This window comes from Hylobates moloch, unplaced genomic scaffold (genome assembly GCF_009828535.3).
Source record: "Hylobates moloch isolate HMO894 unplaced genomic scaffold, HMol_V3 SCAFFOLD_13, whole genome shotgun sequence".
NCBI lineage: Eukaryota > Metazoa > Chordata > Mammalia > Primates > Hylobatidae > Hylobates > Hylobates moloch.
Genome location: NW_026652288.1, coordinates 39288244 through 39310474, shown reverse-complemented (window position 1 = coordinate 39310474; position 22231 = coordinate 39288244). Strand labels below are relative to the sequence as shown.

The window sequence follows — 22231 nt, the reverse complement described above, 5'->3', positions numbered from 1 at the left end:
CGGCCTCCCAAAGTGCTGGGATTACATAGGCATGAGCCACCGTGCCCAGCCAGATGCCTCTAAGACCTTCTAAGGAAAGGAATAGTAGCCAAAGAGAAAGTGCCAGGGCAGACTTTTCTACGAAAAAGTGATCAGATACTGGCCCTTGCCCTCTAAAGGATATACTGCACTGACCGAAAAAGTGTCCCCTTTAGGACAAAGGGCATCTGTTTTCTCTGGCCACTTTCCAAGGGATTCTAGGCTTGAGGAAGAAGAGAAGCTAGAATATTTGTTACAGCTGAGAAATGTCACTTTATTCAGTAGCAGTTTTCCGGAGCTGAATGAAGACGAGTCCTCATCTAGCCCCACCTCAAAGTGGGGAACAAGTAAAGAGGCTTAAAATCTGTGGCCCAGACTCATTTTCCCATAGGATCCCAAAGTCCTAATATTAAGCCCAATCATAGTAAGAGTAGGAATATTGGGCAGCCTCTCAATACGGTGAGGACTGAGTTGCGGTAGGCTTTTCCAGGCAAGTTCTAGGAAGCCATACTGGGCAATGCCCTCAGGTTGGATAGTATGGACTTTGTTCTGCCCAGGGAGGGGTACCACATCCTGGAACTTGAGGGGACCCGCAGGGTCACGGGAATGACCACAAAACAGGTGGTAGAACAAGCGCTCACCATGTGCCAGCTCCTTGGTCTTCAGGGCATTTTTGTAGATGGTCTCTTGGTGTTGAAGTTCGTCTCTCTGCAGTAACTCTAGTAGAAGCCTCTGGATTCTGGGGGACTTAAGTTGGTACAAGTCCATGAGCTGATAGAACTGTTCCATCCAAGCAGCACTGTCTTTTGCATATCGCTGCTGCAGCATCTGCAAAACATGGTACAGTGCCACAAACGTCTCCCACAAAGGCATGTCTTCCTTCTTTTTAGAAATTGGTTGTGCCTTCTTCTCCAATTTGGGTAATTTGGGTGGCCTGCCCTTACCCTTAAAAGCCCCAAGATCCTTCTGGAACATTAGTGCTAGAGTTTGTTTGTCCACAGAGGCATGGGCACCTGTGAAAATGTCTCTTGTGGCAGGATAAAAATGTTGCATCTCCATCTCTTTGAGGGCATCAGATAACTGTTGTACCCGCACGCTCCTGTGAGGCTCTCCCAAAAGATGCCAGTTTATAGCTTTGGGGACTTGAATCCTCGTGGTAGTTGATGGTATCACTGGAGCAGGGATGGGCAGTGCTTCCTTCTTTGCCGTTGGAAATTTGGAGCTCTCACCCTTCCTCATCAAGGCTGGGAAGTCCTTCTCAAATACCAAGGCTAGAGATTTCTTATCCACAGAGGGACAAACAGCTGCAGGAACATCCCTTGTGACTGGATAAAGGTGCTTTATCTCCTTGAGAGCAGTGGATAACTGTTTTGCCTGCTTCTTCCTGTAGGACTCAGCTAAGAGATGCCAGCTGAGAGCCTGTGGGGTCTGAGTCCTCTTGATGGCTGATGGTAATACTGGTTTGGGCATAGAGGATGGCCCCAACCACTTCTGTGTTTCTTTTCTTCTAATTGGAGGGATCTCTTTTAAGAGCACTGGACTCAAAACCTCCTTGCAAGGTTGTAATATATCAGTGTGACTTAACTCTAGGTTCTGCCTGAGATGTTTAGCAATGACCTTAAGATTGGATATACGCATCCATTTCAAGTATCTCTTTGAAGTAAAGTCTCTGAGGATCTGACTCAGTCGATGAAAACTGTTCCTGGAAAGTTGCTTTCCTGCTTCCAGCCTTTTTAAGGCATTGTTAATCCAGTCCTCATCTGAGAAGCTTGCTTCTGAGAAGGCCGGCCTTCGATATCTCCTACCTGGCATTTCAGGTGAAAAGGCTGGGGCTACAGCTGGAGCCTGACCCTCAGTTTCCCCCATCAGAGAATTCTGATACCCCAAGAACCACTTCCATCTTTCACCTTTGGGTCTGTGTTTAGGTTTCTGTGGTTCCACGAAAGTATCAGATAATTGAAACTCTGGCCTATGGAGACCTTCTTGGACCTGGGTCTCTAAGCCTGTTTCCATGGCTTGTAAAAACATACCCCTGGCTTTCTCCAAGAGTTCATTGTCTTCTCTTCCCAATGAACTTGTCAAGGGGTGTACTCCAAGAAGTTGACTGCCCTCTCTGTCTTCAAAATCCAAGTGATCCTCTAACACTTTCAGGGGAATTCCCTCTTTTTCCTCCAGGGTTACCTGGAATGGTATTTTGGAGGGGCTCTTCAGAACTGTTGGCCACATAGCCTTGTCCGTAAGTCTGGAGTATTTCCTTACATCAAGCAAGCCCTCTTTCTTAAAATGCATTTCTCCCTTAGCTGTACCCTCCCTTTCCTCAGCAAGATCCTCACCTTCAGTCACCAGCCTAGATAATCTCACTTCTTCCTTTGAGAACTTTGTTTTCAATACTCTCTCCTCTTCTGAGAACATTGCCTCCATAAGTCTGCTCTCCTTTTCCTTCTCTTCACTCAGGCTTTCCACATCCTTCTGTCTTTCCTCCTCCTCCTTTTCTTTTTCCTCCATTTCCTCTTCCTCCTCTTCTTCACTCAAGCTGTCTTCTTCCTCATTCAAGCTCTCCTCCTCCTCATTCAAGCTCTCCTCCTCCTCACTCAAGCTCTCCTCCTCCTCACTCAAGCTCTCCTCCTCCTCACTCAAGCTCTCCTCCTCCTCACTCAAGCTCTCCTCCTCCTCACTCAGGCTCTCCTCCTCCTCCTCCTCATTCCAGCGCCCCCACTCCTCTTTGCTAAGGCTCTTCTCTTCCTCTTGTAGGCCCTCTTTTTTCTTACTCAGCCTCTCTTTCTCCTTAGTCAACCTCTTTTCCATTTTCCTTTTTTCAGTCGAACCCTTTTCCTTTAGCTTCTTAGCCAAGTTATCCTCCGATTCCTCTTCACTTGTACTTGCTTTCTTCTTCTTCAGACGTTTCCTTTTCTCTTTCTTGGGCAGAATCTCCTCCTCTTTCCCCTTCTTAATTAGACCTTCCTCTGTTTCCTTCTCCGTCAAGCTCTTATATAAGTCCTCAAATAGTATACCTCTGAGATTATCTAATAACCACTTCATCTGAGTCTTCTCTAGTTTATGCTCCTCAACTCTCTTCAGAAGCTCCTCTATCTGCCTTTTTTCTAACAAATTTGTCTTCTGAAACTCCTTTAACATAGTCTGTACCTGGATTTTATTGAATAGTATCTTTTCCTGGACCTCCTCTAATAACTTTCGGTCCTCCTCCGAGCTCTCTTTATCAGTTACCATTCTCTCTTTGGCGGCCAGTCTATCTTCTAGTTTCCTATCTTTCTGAGCCTGTTCCTTCTCTTCTTCAATTATTTCCTCCTGTTCCTTAAAAAATTGCCACCTGCGGCCATCAATTTCACTCTTTTCTATAATGGATGTTGTCTCTCCCTCAGTTATTTTTCTTTCTTCTGAAGGAACTGTAATCAATTCTCTAACTATTCCTGCCAGGATCCCAAACAGTTGATTCTCTTTCATTCTTATATTTTCTTCCCTGGAGTGAGCCTCTTTCTCTTCAGAAGCAATCCCTTTTTCCATATCCAGTTTTCTCATTGCCTGTTTTCTTCCCTCTTTGGTCTTCTTTTTTTTCTTGGCAACATCCCTCTCCTTGGTCGTAAGGTCATAGGCCAGTTGCCTGTCTTCCTGGGACAATTTGCCCTCTTCTTTCATAATTTCTTTCTCTTCTTGGGTTATTTTTTTCTTTTTCTCAGTTATGCCAATTCCTTCCCTGGCCATTGCCTTTTCTTTCTCAGCAACATGACTCTTTTTCTTGGCCAGTTTACTGTCTTTTGGGGCCTGTCTCTTTGCCAATGCCCTTTTCTCTATTTCCTTAGCCTCTTTCTCTTTTTCCTGGAACTTTTGTTCCTCCATTTCACCAGCCTGTTCCTTCTCTTCTAGGGACAATTTCTCTTTTTTCCAGACTCGTTGTTTTTTTGGCTCTACCTCTTTCTCCTCTTTCCAGGACCGTTTCTTGTCTTTCTGACTCCATACTCTCTCTTCGTGGGCCAGTTTCTCCTTTTGTAAGGCTAGTTTTTCCTGAATCCATTGTTCTTCCTCAATTGCTTTCTCATCTTTCTCAATCTGTTTCTTCTTTTTCTTAGCTTTTTTCTCTTTTCTTATGGTCTGTTTCTCTTCTTTTGGGGACCCTTTCTCGATTTCCTCTGTGATTTTTTCCTTTTCGGAGACCCGTTTTATGTTTTCTCTGGCCCATTGTTTTCTTTTCTCAGCTTCTTGCTCCATTTTTTGAGCTAATTTCTCTTCTTCTTTTGACAATTTCTCCAGTTCTCCAAACTTTTCATTGTCTTCTAGGTACAGTTTCTTTCTTTCCCAGGCTAACTGTTTGCTCTCCTCTTTTTGAGCCTGCCTCTCTGTCTGGTCTTGTTCTTCCTGTTCCCCATAAAGCACCTCTTTGCCAAACCATTTCTCTTTTTGGATTAATTTACTCTCTTGCTCTGCTATCCTCTCTGTTTCTAATGTCTGTTCTCTCTCTTTCCCAGACAGTCCTTCCTCTTCTCTAGACCAATGATCCTGAACCAGTTTCCCCAGTTCCCAGGCCTCTTTCTCCTCTTCCTCAACATGTTTCTCCTTTTCCCAGATGTGTTTCTTCCTTTCTCCAACTTGTTTCTCTATGTCTAGGATTAGTGCTTCCTTTTCCTCAGCCACTTCCTCCTCTTCTTCAGCCAGTTCCTCCTCTTCCCAACCCAGTTCCTTCTCTTCCCAGGCCAGCTCCTCCTCTTCCCCAGCCACCTCCTCCTCTTCCTTAGCCAGCTTCTCCTCTTCCCCAGCCAGCTCCTCCTCTTCCTCAGCCAGCTCCTCCTCTTCCTCAGCTAGCTCCTCCTCTTCCCCAGCCAGCTCCTCCTCTTCCTCAGCCAGCTCTTTCTCTTCCTGGGCCCTCATGCTTTCCTCCTGGGCCTGCATCTTTTCCCATTCCAACCTTTCCCTTTTCAGGATTGGCTTCTTCTTTTTCCTGATCACTTCCTTTCCTTTCCCTAGTAGTCGTCTCCTTTTTCCAGTTAGTCTTTTTTCTTCTAGGACTAACTTCTGATCTTCCATAGTTAATTCCTTTTGTGGGGAAGCAGGTATTTCTTCTTCCTGGGCCATTTTTTCTTCTGGATGGGTCAGTTTCTTTTTATCTTTGGTTAGTTTCTCCTTTCTCTGCATTTTTTCCTCTGGCTCTGTCAGTTTCCTTTCTTCGTTAGCTATTTTCCCTTCTTGCTTGGCTAGTTTCCTCATTTTTCTTTTAAATTTCCTTTTCTCTAAGACTAAGCGATCTGCTGGGAAAACAGCTTTCTTTTTCTTTTCTTCTTGAGAAAATTCCTCATCTTCCTTTAACACTTTTTTATCCTCTCGTTCTGTCAATACTGCTGTCGTTTTGTCCTTGACAGCCCCTTTAATGACTTTTTTTGTTATGGTGGGTGTTTCTTCCAATACTCTGCCATCTAATTCTAATGAGACTGAGCTTGAATCCTTTAAAAGGGGGCATATCTCTTGGAAGAGAGTCCAGCTGGGCTGTCGGTCAGCAAGTATCACCCTAGCCAGGCCTACCAATTCTTTGCCCAGATCCCTTAACATTCCTGGATGGGAACTTGCTATCCTTGAAGTGACAAGAGAACAAATGCCATCCCTCCAAGATCTGGTGTCTGGTCTACCTGCACGTCCAGGAGTCCCAGCCAAACCCCGGCTCTTCTTCTTTTCACTTTTCTTCCTTTTACCTTCTTCTTGCTCATCAATTTTTATGATGTCTTCCTTCGGTTCTTCTGTAGTCACCTCTGAAATATCCTTCAAATCTTTTTTCTCTTTCCACTGCACATCTGCTATTCTGCCTTTTCTCATTGCCTTTTTCCAAAGCCTTTTAATGTGTTCTTTTCTTTCCAGCTTAGAGATCACGTCTCCATAATCTTTCATGCTACCTTGATCTATGGCTTCCATGGCGTCTGTGGCCTCCAGGGTTTCTGTGGCCTCCATGGCCTCTATAGCTTGTAAAATGACCTCCTCCTCTGTTTCAGCATAATCCTGGGATTTGACTGTGCTTAAAGAACCCAGTGGTAGCTCTGGCTCTAAGGTAACATGTTGGGTTTCAACTTGCTCTGACTTCCCGGCCTCTCTTTGTTCACCTGCATCTTCTGAAGGCATCAACACGGAACTAGACTTTTCCAGTTTTGTCTTTCTGTGCTTCCTGGCAACTCTCAGGTCCTTTTTAACTGCAGAGATATTGGGAGAAAAACAGTTAACAGAAACACAGAGGTCTTGAGTAAGATCCTTTGTAAAATCTAATTCATTGAGCTATCATAAGAGACACAAAGCAGGGGGACTAAGGCTTTATCATATGGAAATGCTCAGTTTCATCCCACCATCCATATTCTAACGAAATAAGAGCTTGGTATTTGCTGTGGGGTAGATCTTTCTCAGGAATGTCTCTTTCTGTGAATAAGATTCTCCCACTGAACTCCATTCTCACTAGTATCCTTTTATATACCTTGGCCTTACCCACCCTGCCTTTTGGGGCCCTGAGATTGGCCCCAAACATGCCCCATATATCACCCTATACATACTAAGCTTTCTGCTCCTTGCTTGAAAATGTCTCTTTCTTTTCTTTGGTTTGGTGATCTTTACAGGTTCTGACAAAGGTATGAACATGTCTTCAGAAAAGACCTTAAGTTCTTCAGACCATGGTGTATCAAAAGAAAAAGTAAATGACTTTTCTCTTTGTAACAAGGTCAAGTTTTCATTTAGCTGCTGCTCCACATGAATAAGCAGGGACTGTATATCTTCAGCTTGAATATTCAGCAGTTGGCCCAGAGTGATTTCTCCGATAATTTCTTGCCTATATAAGTCAAGGGAAAAGAAGGACATTACTAAGCTAGTGACAGAAGAAAATTCAAAAAAGAAAAAGTTACAATGGAAGAGAGGGATAAGGCTGAAGTAAAGTCTGTTTAAAGAAGAAAGAATGTGGCTGGATGCAGTGGCTAACGCCTGTAATCCCAGTGCTTTGGGAGGACAAAGCGGGTGGATCACTTGAGGTCAAGAGTTCAAGACCAGCCTGGCCAATATGGCGAAACCTCATCTCTACTAAAAATACAAAAATTAGCTGGGCATGGTGGTGGGTGCCTGTAATCCCAGCTACTCGGGAGGCTGAGGCAGGAGAATCACTGGAACCCGGGAGGCAGAGTCCGCAGTGAGCCAAGATAACATCACTGCACTCCAGCCTGGGCGACGGAACGAGATTCCGTCTCAAAAAAGAAAGACCGAGGGATGGCAAGGAATGTAGTGACACATAACTCGTTCTATTGTGCTTTGCTTTACTGTGCTTCACAGACACTGTGTTTTTTACAAATGGAAGGTCTGTGGCAACCCTGCCTAAAGCGAGCCTCTCAGCGTCATTTTTCCAACAGCGTGTGCTTGCTTCTTGTCTCTGTCACATTTTGCTAATTTTGATAGTATTTCAAACTTTTTCATCATTATTATTGTATCCATTTTGGTGATATGTTATCATTGATCTTCGAAGTGACTATTGTAATTGTTTCAAGGCACCCATGTGAGCTGCACCCATGTAAGATGGTGAACTTAATCAATAAATGTTGTGTGTATTCTGACTACTCTATTAACCAGCCATTCCCCCATCTCTTCTCCTCAGGCCTCGCTATTCCCTGGGACACAACAATATTGAACGTAGGCCAGTTAATCGCCCTACAATCTCCTCTAAGTGTTCGAGTGAAAGGAAGAGTCACATGTGTCTCACTTTAAATCAAAAGCTAGAAATGATTAAACTTAGTGAGGAGAGCATGTTGAAAGTCCAGACAGGCTGGAAGCGAGGTCTCCTGTGCCAAACAGCAGGCCAAGTTGCAAATGCAAAGGAAATGTTCTTGAAGCGAATTAAAAGTACTACTCCAGTGAACACTCAATGATAAGAAAGTGAAACAGTTTTATTGCTGATGTGGAGAAAGTTTTAGTGGTCTGGATAGAAGATGAAACCAGCCACAACGTTCTGTTAAGCCTAAACCCAATCCAGAGCAAGGCCCTAATGCTCTTCAATTCTATGGAGGCTGAGAGTTGAGGAAGCTGTGGAAGAGAAGTTTGAAGCTAGCAGAGAATAATTCATGAGGTTGAAGGAAAGAAGCTGTCTCCAGAACATAAAAGTGCAAGGTGAAGCAGCAAGTGCTGATGGAGAACCTCCAGCATGTGATCCAGAAGACCTAGCTGAAATAACTGATGAGGGTGACTGCATTAAATAACAAATTTTCATTGTAGACAAAACAGATTTCTATTCAAAGAAGATGCCATCTAGGACTTTCATGGCTAGAGAGGAGTCAATGGCTGGCTTCAAAGCTTCAAAGGACATGCCAGATCTCCTGTTAGGGGCTAATGCACCTGGTGACTTTAAGTCAAAGCCCATGTGTATTTACCATAATGAAAGTCCTAGGATCCTAAAGAATGGTGCTAAATCTACTCTGCTTGTGCTCTATAAGTAGAAGAACAAAGCCTAGATGACAGCACATCTCTTTATAGCATAGTTTACTGAAGATTTTAAGCCCAATATTGAGACCCACTGCCAAGAAAGATAGATCATTTTCAAAATATTACTGCTCACTGACAATGTGCCTCATCACCCAATAGGTGTGATGGAGATGTACAAGGATATTAATGTGGTTTTCATGCCTATTAACACAACATCCATTCTTCAGCCAATGAATCATGGATGACTTTCAGAGGTTCAAGACTTTGGTGGAGGAAGTAACTGCTGCAGTTACTTGTGGTGGAAATAGCAAGAGAAATAGAAGTAGAGCTTGATGATGTGACTGAATTGCTGCAACCTCATGATCAAACTTGAATGGATTAAGAATCTACTCCTGTTGAAGATGCTTTGAACATTGCTGAAAAGACAAGGACATTAAAATATTACATTAATTTAGTTGATACACCAGTGGCAGGGTTTGAGAAGATTGACTCTAGTTTTGAAAGAAGTTCTATTTGAGTAAAATGCTATCAAACAGCACCACATGCTACAGAGACATCTTTCATGAAAGGGAGAGTCAACTGATGCAGCAAACTTCTTTGTCTTATTTTAATAAGATGTCATACCCACCTCAACCTTTAGCACCCACCAGTCAGCAGCCATCAATATCAAGGCAAGACCATTCATCAACAAAAAAAAATGACAACTCGCTGAAGGCTCAGATGATCATTAGCAATTTTTAGCAATAAAGTATTTTTAATTAAGGTATGTGCATTGATTTTTTTTTTTTAAGATGAAATTTTGCTCTCATCACCCAGGCTGGAGTGCAGTGCTGTGATCTCAGCTCACTGCAGCCTCCGCCTCCCAGGTTCAAGTGATTCTCCTGCCTCAGCCTCCTTAGTGGCTGGGATTACAGGTGCCCAGCACCACGCCCAGCTAATTTTTATATTTTTGGTAGAGATGGGGTTTCACCATGTTGGCCAGGCTGGTCTCGAACTTCTGACCTCAGGTGATACGCCCGCCTCAGCCTCCCAAAGTGCTGGGATTACAAGTGTGAGCCACTGTGCCCGGCCTGTGCATTGATTTTTTAGATATAATGCTACTGCACACTTAATAGACTACAGTCTAGGGTAAATGTAACTTTTATATGCACTGGGAAACTAAAAAATCCATGTAACTTGCTTTACTGCAGCATTCACTTTATTGCAGTGGTCCGGAACCAAACCCACAATATCTCCAAGGTATGCGTGTAGTCAGTGGGACACATGATGCTTCTTTCTTTTTTTTTTTTTTTTTTTTTTTTTTTGAGACGGAGTCTCGCTCTATCGCCCAGGCTGGAGTGCAGTGGCGCAATCTCGGCTCACTGCAAGCTCCGCCTCCCGGGTTCACGCCATTCTCCTGCCTCAGCCTCTCCGAGTAGCTGGGACTACAGGCGCCCGCCACCACGCCCGGCTAATTTTTTGTATTTTTAGTAGAGACGGGGTTTCACCGTGGTCTCGATCTCCCGACCTCGTGATCCGCCCGCCTCGGCCTCCCAAAGTGCTGGGATTACAAGCGTGAGCCACCGCGCCCGGCCAATGATGCTTCTTTCGTTGGGAGATTTGCGGACATGAGTCTTGAGGAATCTTGAGAAATTGAAGAAATGATGGAAAGACAGGCTAGTCAGTGGTCAGAAGGAAAGGGGTAGGTGCTGGGTAAAAGAGCAAATTGAAACAAAGAACAAAGGGGGAGGAAGAGAATTTATTTATTTTTATTTTTATTTTTTTGAGACTGAGTCTCACTCTGTTGCCCAGGTTAGAGTGCAGTGGCATGCTTGCCGCAACATCCGCCCCCCGGGTTCAAGCGATTCTTGTGCCTCAGCCTCCTGAGTAGCTGGGACTACAGGCATGCACCACCACACCCGGCTAATTTTTGTATTTTTAATAAAGACAGGGTTTCACCACATTGGCCAGGCTGGTCTCAAACTCCTGACCTCGGGTGATCTGCCCGCCTTGGCCTCCCAAAGTGCTGGGATTACAGGCATGAGCCACTGTGCCTCGCAGGAATAGAATTTAAAAAGCGTTTTTGAAATGGGAAGAAACAGTCAGATTTTGGAGGATAGGAGATGGAAGGAAACAGAAGAGGGGAAGGTCACCATCCAACTTACTGCATTTTCTGGAGAGTTTCTTGTTTCTTCAGCAGGTGTACCAGCCTGGTCTTGGTTTGGATGCCTGTGACTCTTACCATAAGGTATAAGGCCTTAGCCCGCACATTCTCATCACTGTCCATCAATCCCATAGCCAGTGGAATAGCAAAATGATGGTTCATGAGGCCTAGCCTATCCAGTGCCTCCCAGGCTAGCTCACGGATACGTGGATTGGAATGGGTTGTATCTTGTAGGAGGCGATGGGCAGTCTTAGAAACCAACTCTGAAGATATCTGGCAAGTGGCAAAAATACGTTTAAGTACCCTAAAATATCTCTTGTATTCCTCTACAGAGCAGTAAATTGTGAGGTTGAGGATGGCCTCTATTAAATCATCCATAAGCCTTTCACTATATTTTCTTCTCATCCAATTTTGGTTTGCCATGCTTTCAAGAATATCAAGGGAAGTTCCTTTTCGCACTTTGGATTTATCCTTTTGTTGACTCCTTGAAATTTTCTCTTCTACTAGAGTCATAGATGACAAGTCCCAATTCTTAACTTGGTAGGATGAATACAGATCACAGCATAGGAAGACTGGGGTACCCTCAGGCCAAAGGCGGGCACGGATCACTGAGTTGGGGATGTAGCCATCAGGAGCAAAGGGCCATTGCTGCCCTTGACCAAAGAAGCACTGTAGCATTGGGTAGGCACTGAATCCATCCCAGCTAGCCAGCTGCAACGGAGCAGGAACCTCATGTCGGGCATGATTATACTTGGAATCAAGAGTAGAGAAATCAATATCCTTATCCTCCAAAAGAGGAAATTTGGTCTTTTGAATCACAAGGGACATGCTTCTCTCTTCTTCTACAACATGAGGCACAGTATTGTCAAAAGCAATGAACCGTTTGTTGACAAGGGTCTCTAGCCCCTGTAATTCCTGCCGCCCTTTTCCAAGGTAGACAAATCTGGGTACAAATACTGTTTCAAACATAAAGAAGAAGCTAGGAAGGAAGGGTTTAGGGACTTCTTGTATTTCATCTGCATTTTTTAGGATACGCAGGTGAACCAGCTGAGCTGGAGGGAGCAGCTTTAAGCAAGATACTATGTAGATACTCTGGTTGAAAGTCAACAACAGGTCACCTCGATTATTGGCAAAGCAGAGTGGGCCAAAATGCAGGGCTGAGTCGAACTCGGTTACAAGTCTACCGTGGAAGTCCCAGATCCGGACTGAGCCGTCAATGCCACCTGTGACAAAAAGTTTCAGGGGAAGGCAGACATCAAATGAAGTGATGTCACACTCATGCAGGCATTTTGTCTCTCTCCACACAAAGCTCTGTTTTGATTCTGAAGATGTCAGAAAGCCTTCATAGTGCCAGAGACACCAGCAGTAGCTTTCAGTGATGGCACCCACAGAACCTGGCAAGAGTATCACATGTTTTAGGGGGCAGCCACAGAGGATTTTGCCGACAGGCTGAAGGACTACCTTGTTCACCTGAAGCACGGCCTCTGTCAAGTGTATGATGTTATCCGTGCCATAGGAACAGAGCAAGGCATTTTCCTGAGGGCCTTCCAGGGTAGACAATGCCAATACTGCCCCAGAGTGAACAGTCTTCTCTATTCGGGCACAACTATAGTGGGAAAGGATTCTCACAACGCCACTCTCATGCCCACAGAACATCAATCCTCCTAGGCCTTTTTGCAGATGGGACCTCCCATAGGCCAAGCATCTTACTCTATCCTTATGGTCTGCTGAAGTGCACACAAGATACTTGGCTGTACAAGGAGAGCGTGTTGCATCAAACACTAGCACCTCTGAACTGCCTATTGCCACAAAGAGCTCCTCTCTCTCTGAGTCATAGGCCCAAGCCAAAGCCTTATCCATAACAAGTAGAGGCCAGGTGATAACCAGGAGATCCCCTGTTACTGGAGACAAGAAGCGTAATAAGCCATCCTCAGTGGCACATAGAATCCGAGTCCAGTTATGGCCGCAGCAGACCCGCTGCACCTGCTGGGGAGCAGAACCACAGACATTGAAGAGGCTATAAAAGTAGGGCAGGTGATGCAATGAAAAACTGTAGGTGGTCTGGCAGAAAAAAGTGGTATTATCAATAAACTGCAGTCTCTGAAGATCCTCGTCAATATTTAGCTGCCGCAGCAAGTTCCCATAAGTGAGATTCCATTCCCTCACTATGCCTTCACTGCCTGCTGTTAGTAAGGTGTGGATCTCTGGCCGGCTATGGATACATATCACTGATGAGGAATGGGCTTGAAAGCTGTGGAGGAAGTTACCTTGGTCTAAATCCCAAGCGTGGATCTCTCCAGCCCTGTTTCCAGCGTAGAAATTGCCCTGAGAGACACAAGTAAAGGAGCAAGTGATGGAAGAGCCACTGGCGACAGGAGTGAACTTCTTCACTTCTTCCAGCTGACCCTGACCCCGGTGAATGAAGACCCTTACTGTATCCTCACACAGAGCCAACAGGGATCCCTGGGGGCCATTCGGGGAAAATCCCTGTACAAGCTCATGATCAGCCATAGGTACTATTTGAGCCATCTCGATGCCCCTGCCATTTGGTAAGATAAACCAGGTAACCACAGCCCCCAGGGTACCAGATAGCAGCAACTCAGCTTCTGGATCATAGAAGAGGCAGTTGGTGGAGAAATGACAGGGCACTGTACCCAGAAATCTGAACGCTCGAAGGTGATCTCCAAAAAGCCTCAGGCGCATGTCACCACAGTAAGCAATTAACATGTGGTAGGAACCTGTGTGGACCATTGCTTGGATGGGCGGCAGCTGATCCATCGTGCGAAGCCTCATCTTCTCTACCATTCCTTTCATTTCTGTACCCTTTTTCTGTATCCAAAGTACTGCCTAGAAGAGGATGAGAGATGAAAGCCTGACTGTGGAGGCAGATCATTTCCCAAAGTGTGGGGTAGGGAAGGCTGAATATTCAGATCCCTGTTCCCTCTGGTGTGACTAAGGAAAGACTAGACAGCTTGACTTTAGGAGTCTCCTAGTACAGCAGCCCCCACTTACCCATGGTTTCCCTTTCTGTGGTTTCAGTTACCTGTGTGGTCAACTGCAGTCCAAAAATATCAAATGAAAAGCTCCAGAAATAAACAATTCATAAGTTTTAAATTGCATGCTGTTCTGAGTAGCAGGATGAAATCTCAGGCAGTCCCATTCCATCTTGCCTGGGACTTGAATTATCCCTCTGTTCAGCCTATCTATACTATATACCCTATTTGCCTGTTAAGTCACTTAGTAGCCATCGCAGTTGTCAGATTAACTGTCACAGTATCGCTGTGCCTGTGTTCAAGAAACCCTTATTTTATTTAATAATGGTCCCAAAGCACAAGAATAGTAATACTGGCAATTCAGATATGCCACAGAGACGCCACAAAATGCTTCCTTTAAGTGAAAAGGTGAAGGTTCTTGACTTAATAAGGGAGCTTGCAGTGAGCCGAGATCGCGCCACTGCACTCCAGCCTGGGCGACAGAGCGAGACTCTGTCTCAAAAAAAAAAAAAAAAAAGGAAAGCAATTGTATGCTGAGGTTGCTACAATCTATAGTAAGAATGAATCTTCTTGGGCCGTGTGCAGTGGCTCACGCCTGTAATCCCAGCACTTTGGGAGGCCAAGGCGGGCGGATCACAAGGTCAGGAGTTTGAGACCAGCCTGAATAACATGGTGAAACCCCGTGTCTACTAAAAATACAAAAATTAGCCAGGCATGGTGGTGCGCGCCTATAATCCCAGCTACTCAGGAGGCTGAGGCAGGAGAATCACTGGAACCTGGGAGGCGGAGGTTGCAGTGAGCCGAGATCGTGCCATTGCACTCCAGCCTGGGCAGCAGAGTGAGACTCTCTCTCTCTGTCTCAAAAAAAAAAAAAAAAAACAAGAAGAAGAATGAATCTTCTGTGAAATTGTGAAGGTGGAAAGAGAAATTCATGCTAGTTTTGCTGTTGCACCCCAAGAACACGCATTATGGCCACAGTGCATGATAGCACTTAGTTATGATGGAAAAAGCATTAAATTTGTAGGTGAGCCACATGAACAGAAACATGTTCCAATTGATGGCAGTCAGGTTTGGTACTATCTGCAATTTCAGATGTCCACTGGGGGCTTGGAATGTATCCCCCATGAATACGTGGGGACTATTATACTAGGAATTGGGTATGTGATAGAAGCACCACGTTCAAGGCCCTTTTCTTGGCCTTCAGTCTACTTTATGGAGAATATGAATTCTGAGGGCCTGATAACATGAGGTGAGGAAGGATCACTGCATCCAGTCAAACTGGGATATGGAGATGGGTGCTAAAATGAGCTAATTCACAGTCACTACCATCATTCTAAAATGAGGGCAGTTCAGGTGTGATGCATGTAAATTGAATTAAGAAGGAGAGGGGGAAGAATGAGGTGGCTTTACCTGCATTTTTCCACAGGGTTCCATCCAGTTTAAGGAGACAAAACAGTTGACCTTGATGGAGTAGTAGAAGCAGACAAAAGGCTTGTTCTGGGGATGGTGAGACTCCTGGTATAGAGTCTCAGGCCAGTCACTCAGTAGAACCACATCATTCTTTGGTTCTTCATCAATCTGAGAGAGAAGAATGACCTGAGTTAAGAGTTCTGAGTCCCCACTCATTCATTCATTTAAGAAATATTTACTGGCCAGGTGTGGTGGCTTGCACCTGTAATCTCAACACTTTGGGAGGCCAAGGCAAGCAGATAGCTTGAGCCTAGGAGTTCGAGACCAATCTGGGCAACACAGCAAAGCCCCATCTCTACAAAAAATACAAAAATTAGCTGGGCATGGTGGTGCATGACTGTAGTCCCAGCTACTCAGAAGGCTAAGTAAGACAGGAGGATCACTTGAGCCCAGGAGGTCAGGCCACAGTGAGCCATGATTGTACCACTGCACTCCAGCATGGGTGACACAGTGAGACCCTGTCTCAATAAGTTAAATAAATAAATAAATATTTAATGAGAAATGAGTGGTCATTTGTTGTTTTTGAGCTAACCAACATTTACCCTACTACTGGAAAGCAGCATTGAAGGAGTCATCCCTCCCTCGCCCTCAGTTTGCAACAGAATACATCTGTATCAATCGGTCTCTTCTACGCTTTCTCAACCAAATTTCCATAAAAAAAGTAAGCCCTCATGTCCTAAAGTATCCAATCTACATAATGAATTAATTTCTCTCCTAGTCATCTAGAATGCTACTAGTTATGAAGCATTGAGAGGAATGAGAAAATAGCCCCTCAAATCATGTTCTGTGTTCCATGGTTCGGATGAAGAGCCACAGTTGAGAAAGGCTGACAGGTTCTATGAAAGGCTCTGAGGGTACAGTGCTGAGCAAAACAGACATGGCTCTGGCTCTTAAAAAGATGAGTCAGAGGGGAAACAGACGTTAAACAAATAACTAACAACTGAGTATACAAAACAAGTAAGTGCGTACAAAGAAAGGAATACACGGTGGCTCACCCCTGTAATCCCAGCACTTTGGGAGGCCGAGGCGGGTGGATCACGAGGTCAGGAGATCGAGACCATCCTGGCTAACACGGTGAAACCCCATCTCTACTAAAAATACAAAAAATTAGGTGGGTGTGGTGGCGGGCACCTGTAGTCCCAGCTACTCGGGAGGTTGAGGCAGGAGAATGGCGTGAACCCCGGGGAGCGGAGCCTGCAGTGAGCCGAGATCGCGCCACTGCACTCCAGCCTGGGTGACTGCGAGACTCCATCTCAAAAAAAAAAAAAAAAAAAAAAGAAAGGAATACAATTCTGTATGAGTATGACAGGTGACAGAGGAACCCAACCATGGCAAATATTTATACCTGTCACAGTTGGAACAACTTTTTCAAGTTCCAGCCTACACCAAAAGGACCACTCTTGTTAGAATCGCACACACGATACACCGCCTTTAGGAAACTCATACTTCACAGTATGTAATAGAATGACCACCATGTGTGGCAGACCTTGTGGCATGCACTTCTGTCACTATTCTTTCTTTCTTATTTAGATGGAGTCTCGCTCTGCCACCCAGGTTGGACTGCAGTGGCGCAATCTTGGCTCACTGCAACTTCTGCCTCCTGGGTTCAAGTGATTCTCCTGCCTCAGCCTCCCAAGTAGCTGGGATTACAGGCGCCTGCCACCATGCCCGGATAATTTTTGAATTTTTAGTAGAGACAGGGTTTTGCCATGTTTGTCAGGCTGGTCTTGAACTCCTGACCTCAAGTGATCTGCCCACCTCAGCCTCCCAGAGTGCTGGGATTACAGGCGTGAGCCACCATGCTCAGCATTCTGTGACTATTCTTATGTGTACCCAAGGGGAATGTGTGCTATTTACAACATGGAGTTAGCTGTGTGTCAGCTCTTCTGGCCATGTGGGGTGTGTGTATATATATATGTACCTATCAAGGGAGTTACATACCTTGTAATAGGTTACACTGTAGAACATATACAATACATACCACCTTCCAGTGATGTAGCAGATGTCTGTAATATACGTACATGAACTCCCCATGCTGATCAGCCAAAACTGAGTTCATGAAGTTTACTTTTGGGGTCACTCTTCTCAGTAGCTACTTGAACTATACCTGCTTCCTGAACAATACCCCGTGGATCTAACTCTCCAAGTTTCTCTGCATCAGAATTTGTGCTCTGACTACCTAAGTTGGAAGGTATAATACTAAATCAACTGAAGTATTAAAACAACTTTACTTATAATGTCCATCATACCTGCTTCCTGCATCCACAAAGGATTTGAGACTATACTGAGGCCAATATCTATCTACAACTTAGAATCTCTCTTCTTTCTGTAGGTCTTTTTTTTTCTTTCTCTCTCTCTTCTTTTTTTTTTTTCTTTAGAGACAGAGTCTTGCTCTGTTGCTGTTGACCTGACTAGAGTGCCATGGTGTGATCATAGCTCACTGTGACATCAAAATGCTGGGCTCAAGCAATCTTTCCACCTTAGCCTCTTGAGTAGCTGGGACTATAGTCACGCACCACTACACTTGGATTTTTTTTTATTTTTGTAGAGACGGGGTCTCGCTATGCTGCCCAGGCTACTCTTGAACTCCTGGGCTCAAGTGATCCTCCTGCCTTGGCCTCCCAAAGTCCTGGGATTGCAGGCGTGAGCCACCATGCCCAGCCCTAACTGTATTTCTTATTTTCAGATCTCAAGAGCTTACAGCACCATTGTCATTGCTGATTCAGTAGCAGTAGCAGAGTTGAGTGAAAGGACCCTGGTGTCTGAGCTCCCAACCCCTCATCTCTCTTAATCAGAAAGCTCATTTACATACCTCTTATTCCATTAGTTAATCATCATTCCTTTTCTCCTTTCCAGCCTTTATATACAAACAATTCATTCACTCATTAAACAATATCAATGCTTTGCTATGGAAAAAAACTAAGAATATCTTAAATGAATGCAATGTATCTGCCTGATATTACTGCTACCTACTCTACATCAAACCCTTCTCCTTTCTCTTCCCCCTCCTTCCATCTGAATAAAATTCTGATTTGGTTTAGGGTGATCATGGACCCAGAAACTCTAGCAACATAGAGTACTACTATGGTACTCCAAGGCTGGCATGGCCCTGTGGCTCTCTGACCTTCCCTCTTCTGTCTTCTATCTACTTGCAGTTTGAGGCTGATACCTGGAAGTGCAACAACTATCTTGTAACCCTAGGATAATAAGCTAACATAATAGAAATGGTGGAAAAGAAAGCAAAAGACAACACGTAAGACAAAGATGCCTCCTACTTGTTTAATCCATATAAATCCATTTTCTGTTATTGCAGCAGAAAATGTTCTAACTTACCTAATGTGATCATCTTAATTTAGCAGGGGAAGTTATTGGGGGATGTGGAAGGGCCTTTCCTAAGTTGCCTATGTCTTGCCCATGCCACAGCCTGCCTTGGCAGGAATAATTAGTCCAGGGCCCCCATGTGCACAGCTCTCATACACATCACCTTTATGTCCTTCAGGATCTTATTTATGAGGAACTTCAAGTTCTTCCACTCAGGAATAAGTCTGTATGAAGATGATTTCCTAGTGATATCCCAGCTCTTTATAGACATCTTGGATTACAGAACCTGTGGAAGGTAAAGGTCTCTTAATCAACAACATCTGATGTTAAATGGGAACTTAAGGGAATTGGGAAAGAGGGAAGGGCAGCAAGATAAATTAGAGAAGTACCCCTTTAGAGGCCAGGCATGGTGGCCCATGCCTGTAATCCCAGCACTTTGGGAGGCCAAGGCAGGTGGATCACTTGAGCCCAGGAATTTGAGAGCAGCCTGGCCAACATGGTGAAACCCCATCTCTACTAAAAACACAAAAATCAGCTTGGCATGGTGGCAGGTGCCTGTAATCCCAGCTACTCGGGAGGCTGAGGCAGAAGAATCACTTGAACCTGGGAGGAGGAGGTTGCAGTGGGCCGAGATTGCGCCACTGCACTCCAGCCTTGGCGACAGAGCGAGACTCCAAAAAAAAAAAAAAAAAAAAAAAAGAAGTGCTCCTTTAGAAACAGGAGAAACTCCTTTGTTTTAAAAAAGATAGGAATGAAAATGAACTACTAGTATTTGCAACAACATAGATGAAACTCAAAAACTTAATACTGAGTACAAGAAGGCAGACACAAAACAGCACGTATTGTATGATTCCATCTGTATGAAATTCTAGAAAAGAGTCATCTAGGCCGGGCGCAGTGGCTCATGTCTATAATCCCAGCACTTTGGGGGGCCGAGGCGGGTGGATCACGAGGTCAGGAGTTGGAGACAATCCTGGCCAACATGGTGAAACCTCATCTCTACTAAAAATAGAAAAATTAGCCAGGCGTGATGGTGTGTGCCTGTGGTCCCAGCTACTCAGGAGGCTGAGGCAAGAGAATCGCTTGAACCTGGGAGGTGGAGGTTGCAGTGAGCCAAAATCATGCCACTGCACTCCAGCCTGGGCGACAGAGTGAGACTCCGTCTCAAAAAAAAAAAAAAAAAAAGTAATCTAGCCAACGGGGGCAGAAAGTAGATCAGTGGTTACATGTGGCCAAGATTTAGGAGGACTGAGTGGGAAGGGATGAAAGGGAACTTTTTGTAGTCTTGTAATATTCTGTATCTTGACTGTGGTAGTGGTTACATGGGTATAGAAATTGGTCAAAACTCATCAAAAAAAATATGGTATACTTATTACATGAAAATTATACCTAAATAAATTTGATTTTATTTGTTTGTTTAGAAAGTCTTGCTCTGACACTCAGGCTGGAATGCACTGGAGTAATCAAAGTTCACTATAACCTGCAACTCCTAGGCTCAAGGGATCCTTCTGCCTTAGCCTCCCAAGTAGCTTGGACTACAGGCACATGCCATCATGCTCAGCTAATGTTTTATTTTTTGTAGAGATGGGGTCTTGCTATGTTGCCCAGGCTGGTCTCAAACTCCTGCCCTCAAGCAGTTCTCCTGCCTCAGCCTCCCAAATTGCTGGGATTACAGGTGTGAGCCACCACACTCGGCCTTAATTTCATTTTTAAAAGGGAATAGAGTGACCTGGCACAATGGCTCCTGCCTGTAATCCTAACACTTTGGGAGGCTGAAATGGAAGGATCACTTCAGCTCAGAAGTTTGAGACCAGCCTGGGCAACATAATGAGGCCTTGTCTCTAAAAAAATTTTCAAAAATTAGCCGGGTGTGGTGGCAACTACCTGCAGCCCCAGCTACTCGAGTACCTGAGGCAGGAGGATTGCTTGAGCCTGGGAGGTCAAGGCTGCAGTGAGTTGTGATCATGGCACCGCACTCCAGCCTGGATGATAAAGCAAGACCCTGTCCTAAAAAAAAGAAAAAAGCCAGTCGTGGTGGCTCATGCCTGTAATCCCAGCACTTTGGGAGGCCGAGGGGGGTAGATCACGAGGTCAGGAGTTCAAGACCAGCCTGGCCAAGATGGTGAAGCCCCATCTCTACTAAAAATACAAAAATTAGCTGGGTGTGGTGGTGCATGCCTGTAATCCCAGCTACTAGGGAGGCTGAGGCAGGAGAATCGCTTGAACCTGGGAGGTGGAGGTTTCAGTGAGCCAAGACTGCACCACAGCACTCCAGCCTGGGCAACAGAGCAAGACTCCATCTCAAAAAAAAGAAAAAGAAAAAGAAAAAAAGGCCGAGTGCAGTGGCTCACGCCCGTAATCCCAGCACTTTGGGAGACCGAGGCGGGCGAATCACGAGGTCAGGGTCAAGAGATCGAGACCATCCTGGCCAACATGGTGAAACCCCGTCTCTACTAAAAATACAAAAAATTAGCTGGTCGTGGTGGTGCACGCCTGTAATCCCAGCTACTCGAGAGGCTGAGGCAGGAGGATCGCTTGAACCTGAGAGGCAGAGGTTGCAGTGAGCCAAGATTGCACCACTGCACTCCAGCCTGGCGACAGAGCGAGACTCCGTCTCGAAAAACAAAAAGAAAAAGAATAGAGTGAAGTGGGTGCTTTATATAGTCTAGAAACAGAACAAAAAATACATTAAGTAAAGCTTTTAGGTGAGTTTAGGTGAGCCAGCTGTAGCTTAGCTGAAATAATGCAGGGGCCTAACCCTCCCTTAGCTCTCTTTATTAGGAATCTAATATTTGTGGACATAATTATATTTATTAACCATCATCCTTCTTTCCTACTGAAGTCCTCATATATGTAAAAGTCTTACCCACTTTCCACAAATATTTCCTCACGGCTCATTATATGCCGACTGTGCTGAGAGCTGGAGATGAAGCAGGGAAGAAGAATGAGTAACTGCCTGGATGGGGTTTACTGTCTAGCATAGAAGGCAGGCACTGAACAAGTTCATATAGATATCCAGTTATGACAAGATGCCAGGCTAAAATAACCTGAAAGCCTCACACTACAGAATCCGAGAAATTCTGGGTAAAACAACAAGTACCTGAGCTTCAGGAACCAGAAACTAGGGAAGCAGAGGGTAACCCACAGCAACAAGTGCTGACTACTGTTGTGCTGGTCCTGAGAAAGTGTAGTTAGCAGAGCCCATAAATACCACAAATATCAATGACCATAATGGCTAGTGGCTTGGATAGTATTGTCCTGGTAAAGAGAAGACCCAGGACTCGGGCCAATGATAGGGAGTTGGAATTAAAACCCTTCCATGAAGCACTGGAACGCTGGACAAAAACAAACTTTAGAGAGAGAGACTTCCACAGACAGAGCTGACTCATGACCAGTTTCCTGAAAGCTTACACTTCTTTAAACTTTTATCCAGGCATACCCCAAATTCACAGTGGTACCTATCACGTTCTCCAAATGATTCTCTGACATGTCCCTCACTTGGACTGACAAGGGAAAAAAGCAAGAGAGAAGGAGAAACACCACAGAGCACATCAACAGTTCTCTCTGGAGAAATCATCATTTTAATTTTTATACCCAAGAGGATAATAATTTAAGAGTCACAAAAAAATATCCTTCACAATCTCTTAGCATGCTCTTCATATGTTATCAAACACCTACTGATCTCAAATAAAACTCCCAGAACACGGAAAGCCAGATTTAACATTCTGTTATATGTGTATATTAAAAATCTTAAGGAAACTACCATAAAGAAAAAAAACAAAAATAGAGGCCAGGCATGGTGGCTCATGCCTGTAATCCCAGCACTTTGGGAGGCCAAGGTGGGCAG

At 44.7% G+C, this 22231-nt stretch overlaps 1 protein-coding gene across 1 annotated transcript; it reads right to left on the bottom strand.

The window, feature by feature from the left end:
* Positions 1–375: 375 nt before the first annotated feature.
* LOC131380929 (WD repeat-containing protein 87-like) lies at positions 376–19441 on the bottom strand. The gene is made up of 6 exons (XM_058426183.1): positions 18548–19441; positions 15004–15171; positions 10602–13447; positions 6555–6826; positions 2652–6203; positions 376–2231 (listed from the first exon to the last, which is right to left on the bottom strand). Exons 1-6 carry the CDS (start codon positions 18653–18655, stop codon positions 376–378), a joined length of 8802 nt encoding a protein of 2933 aa, XP_058282166.1. The 5' UTR covers positions 18656–19441.
* Between the last annotated feature and the right edge of the window lie 2790 nt (positions 19442–22231).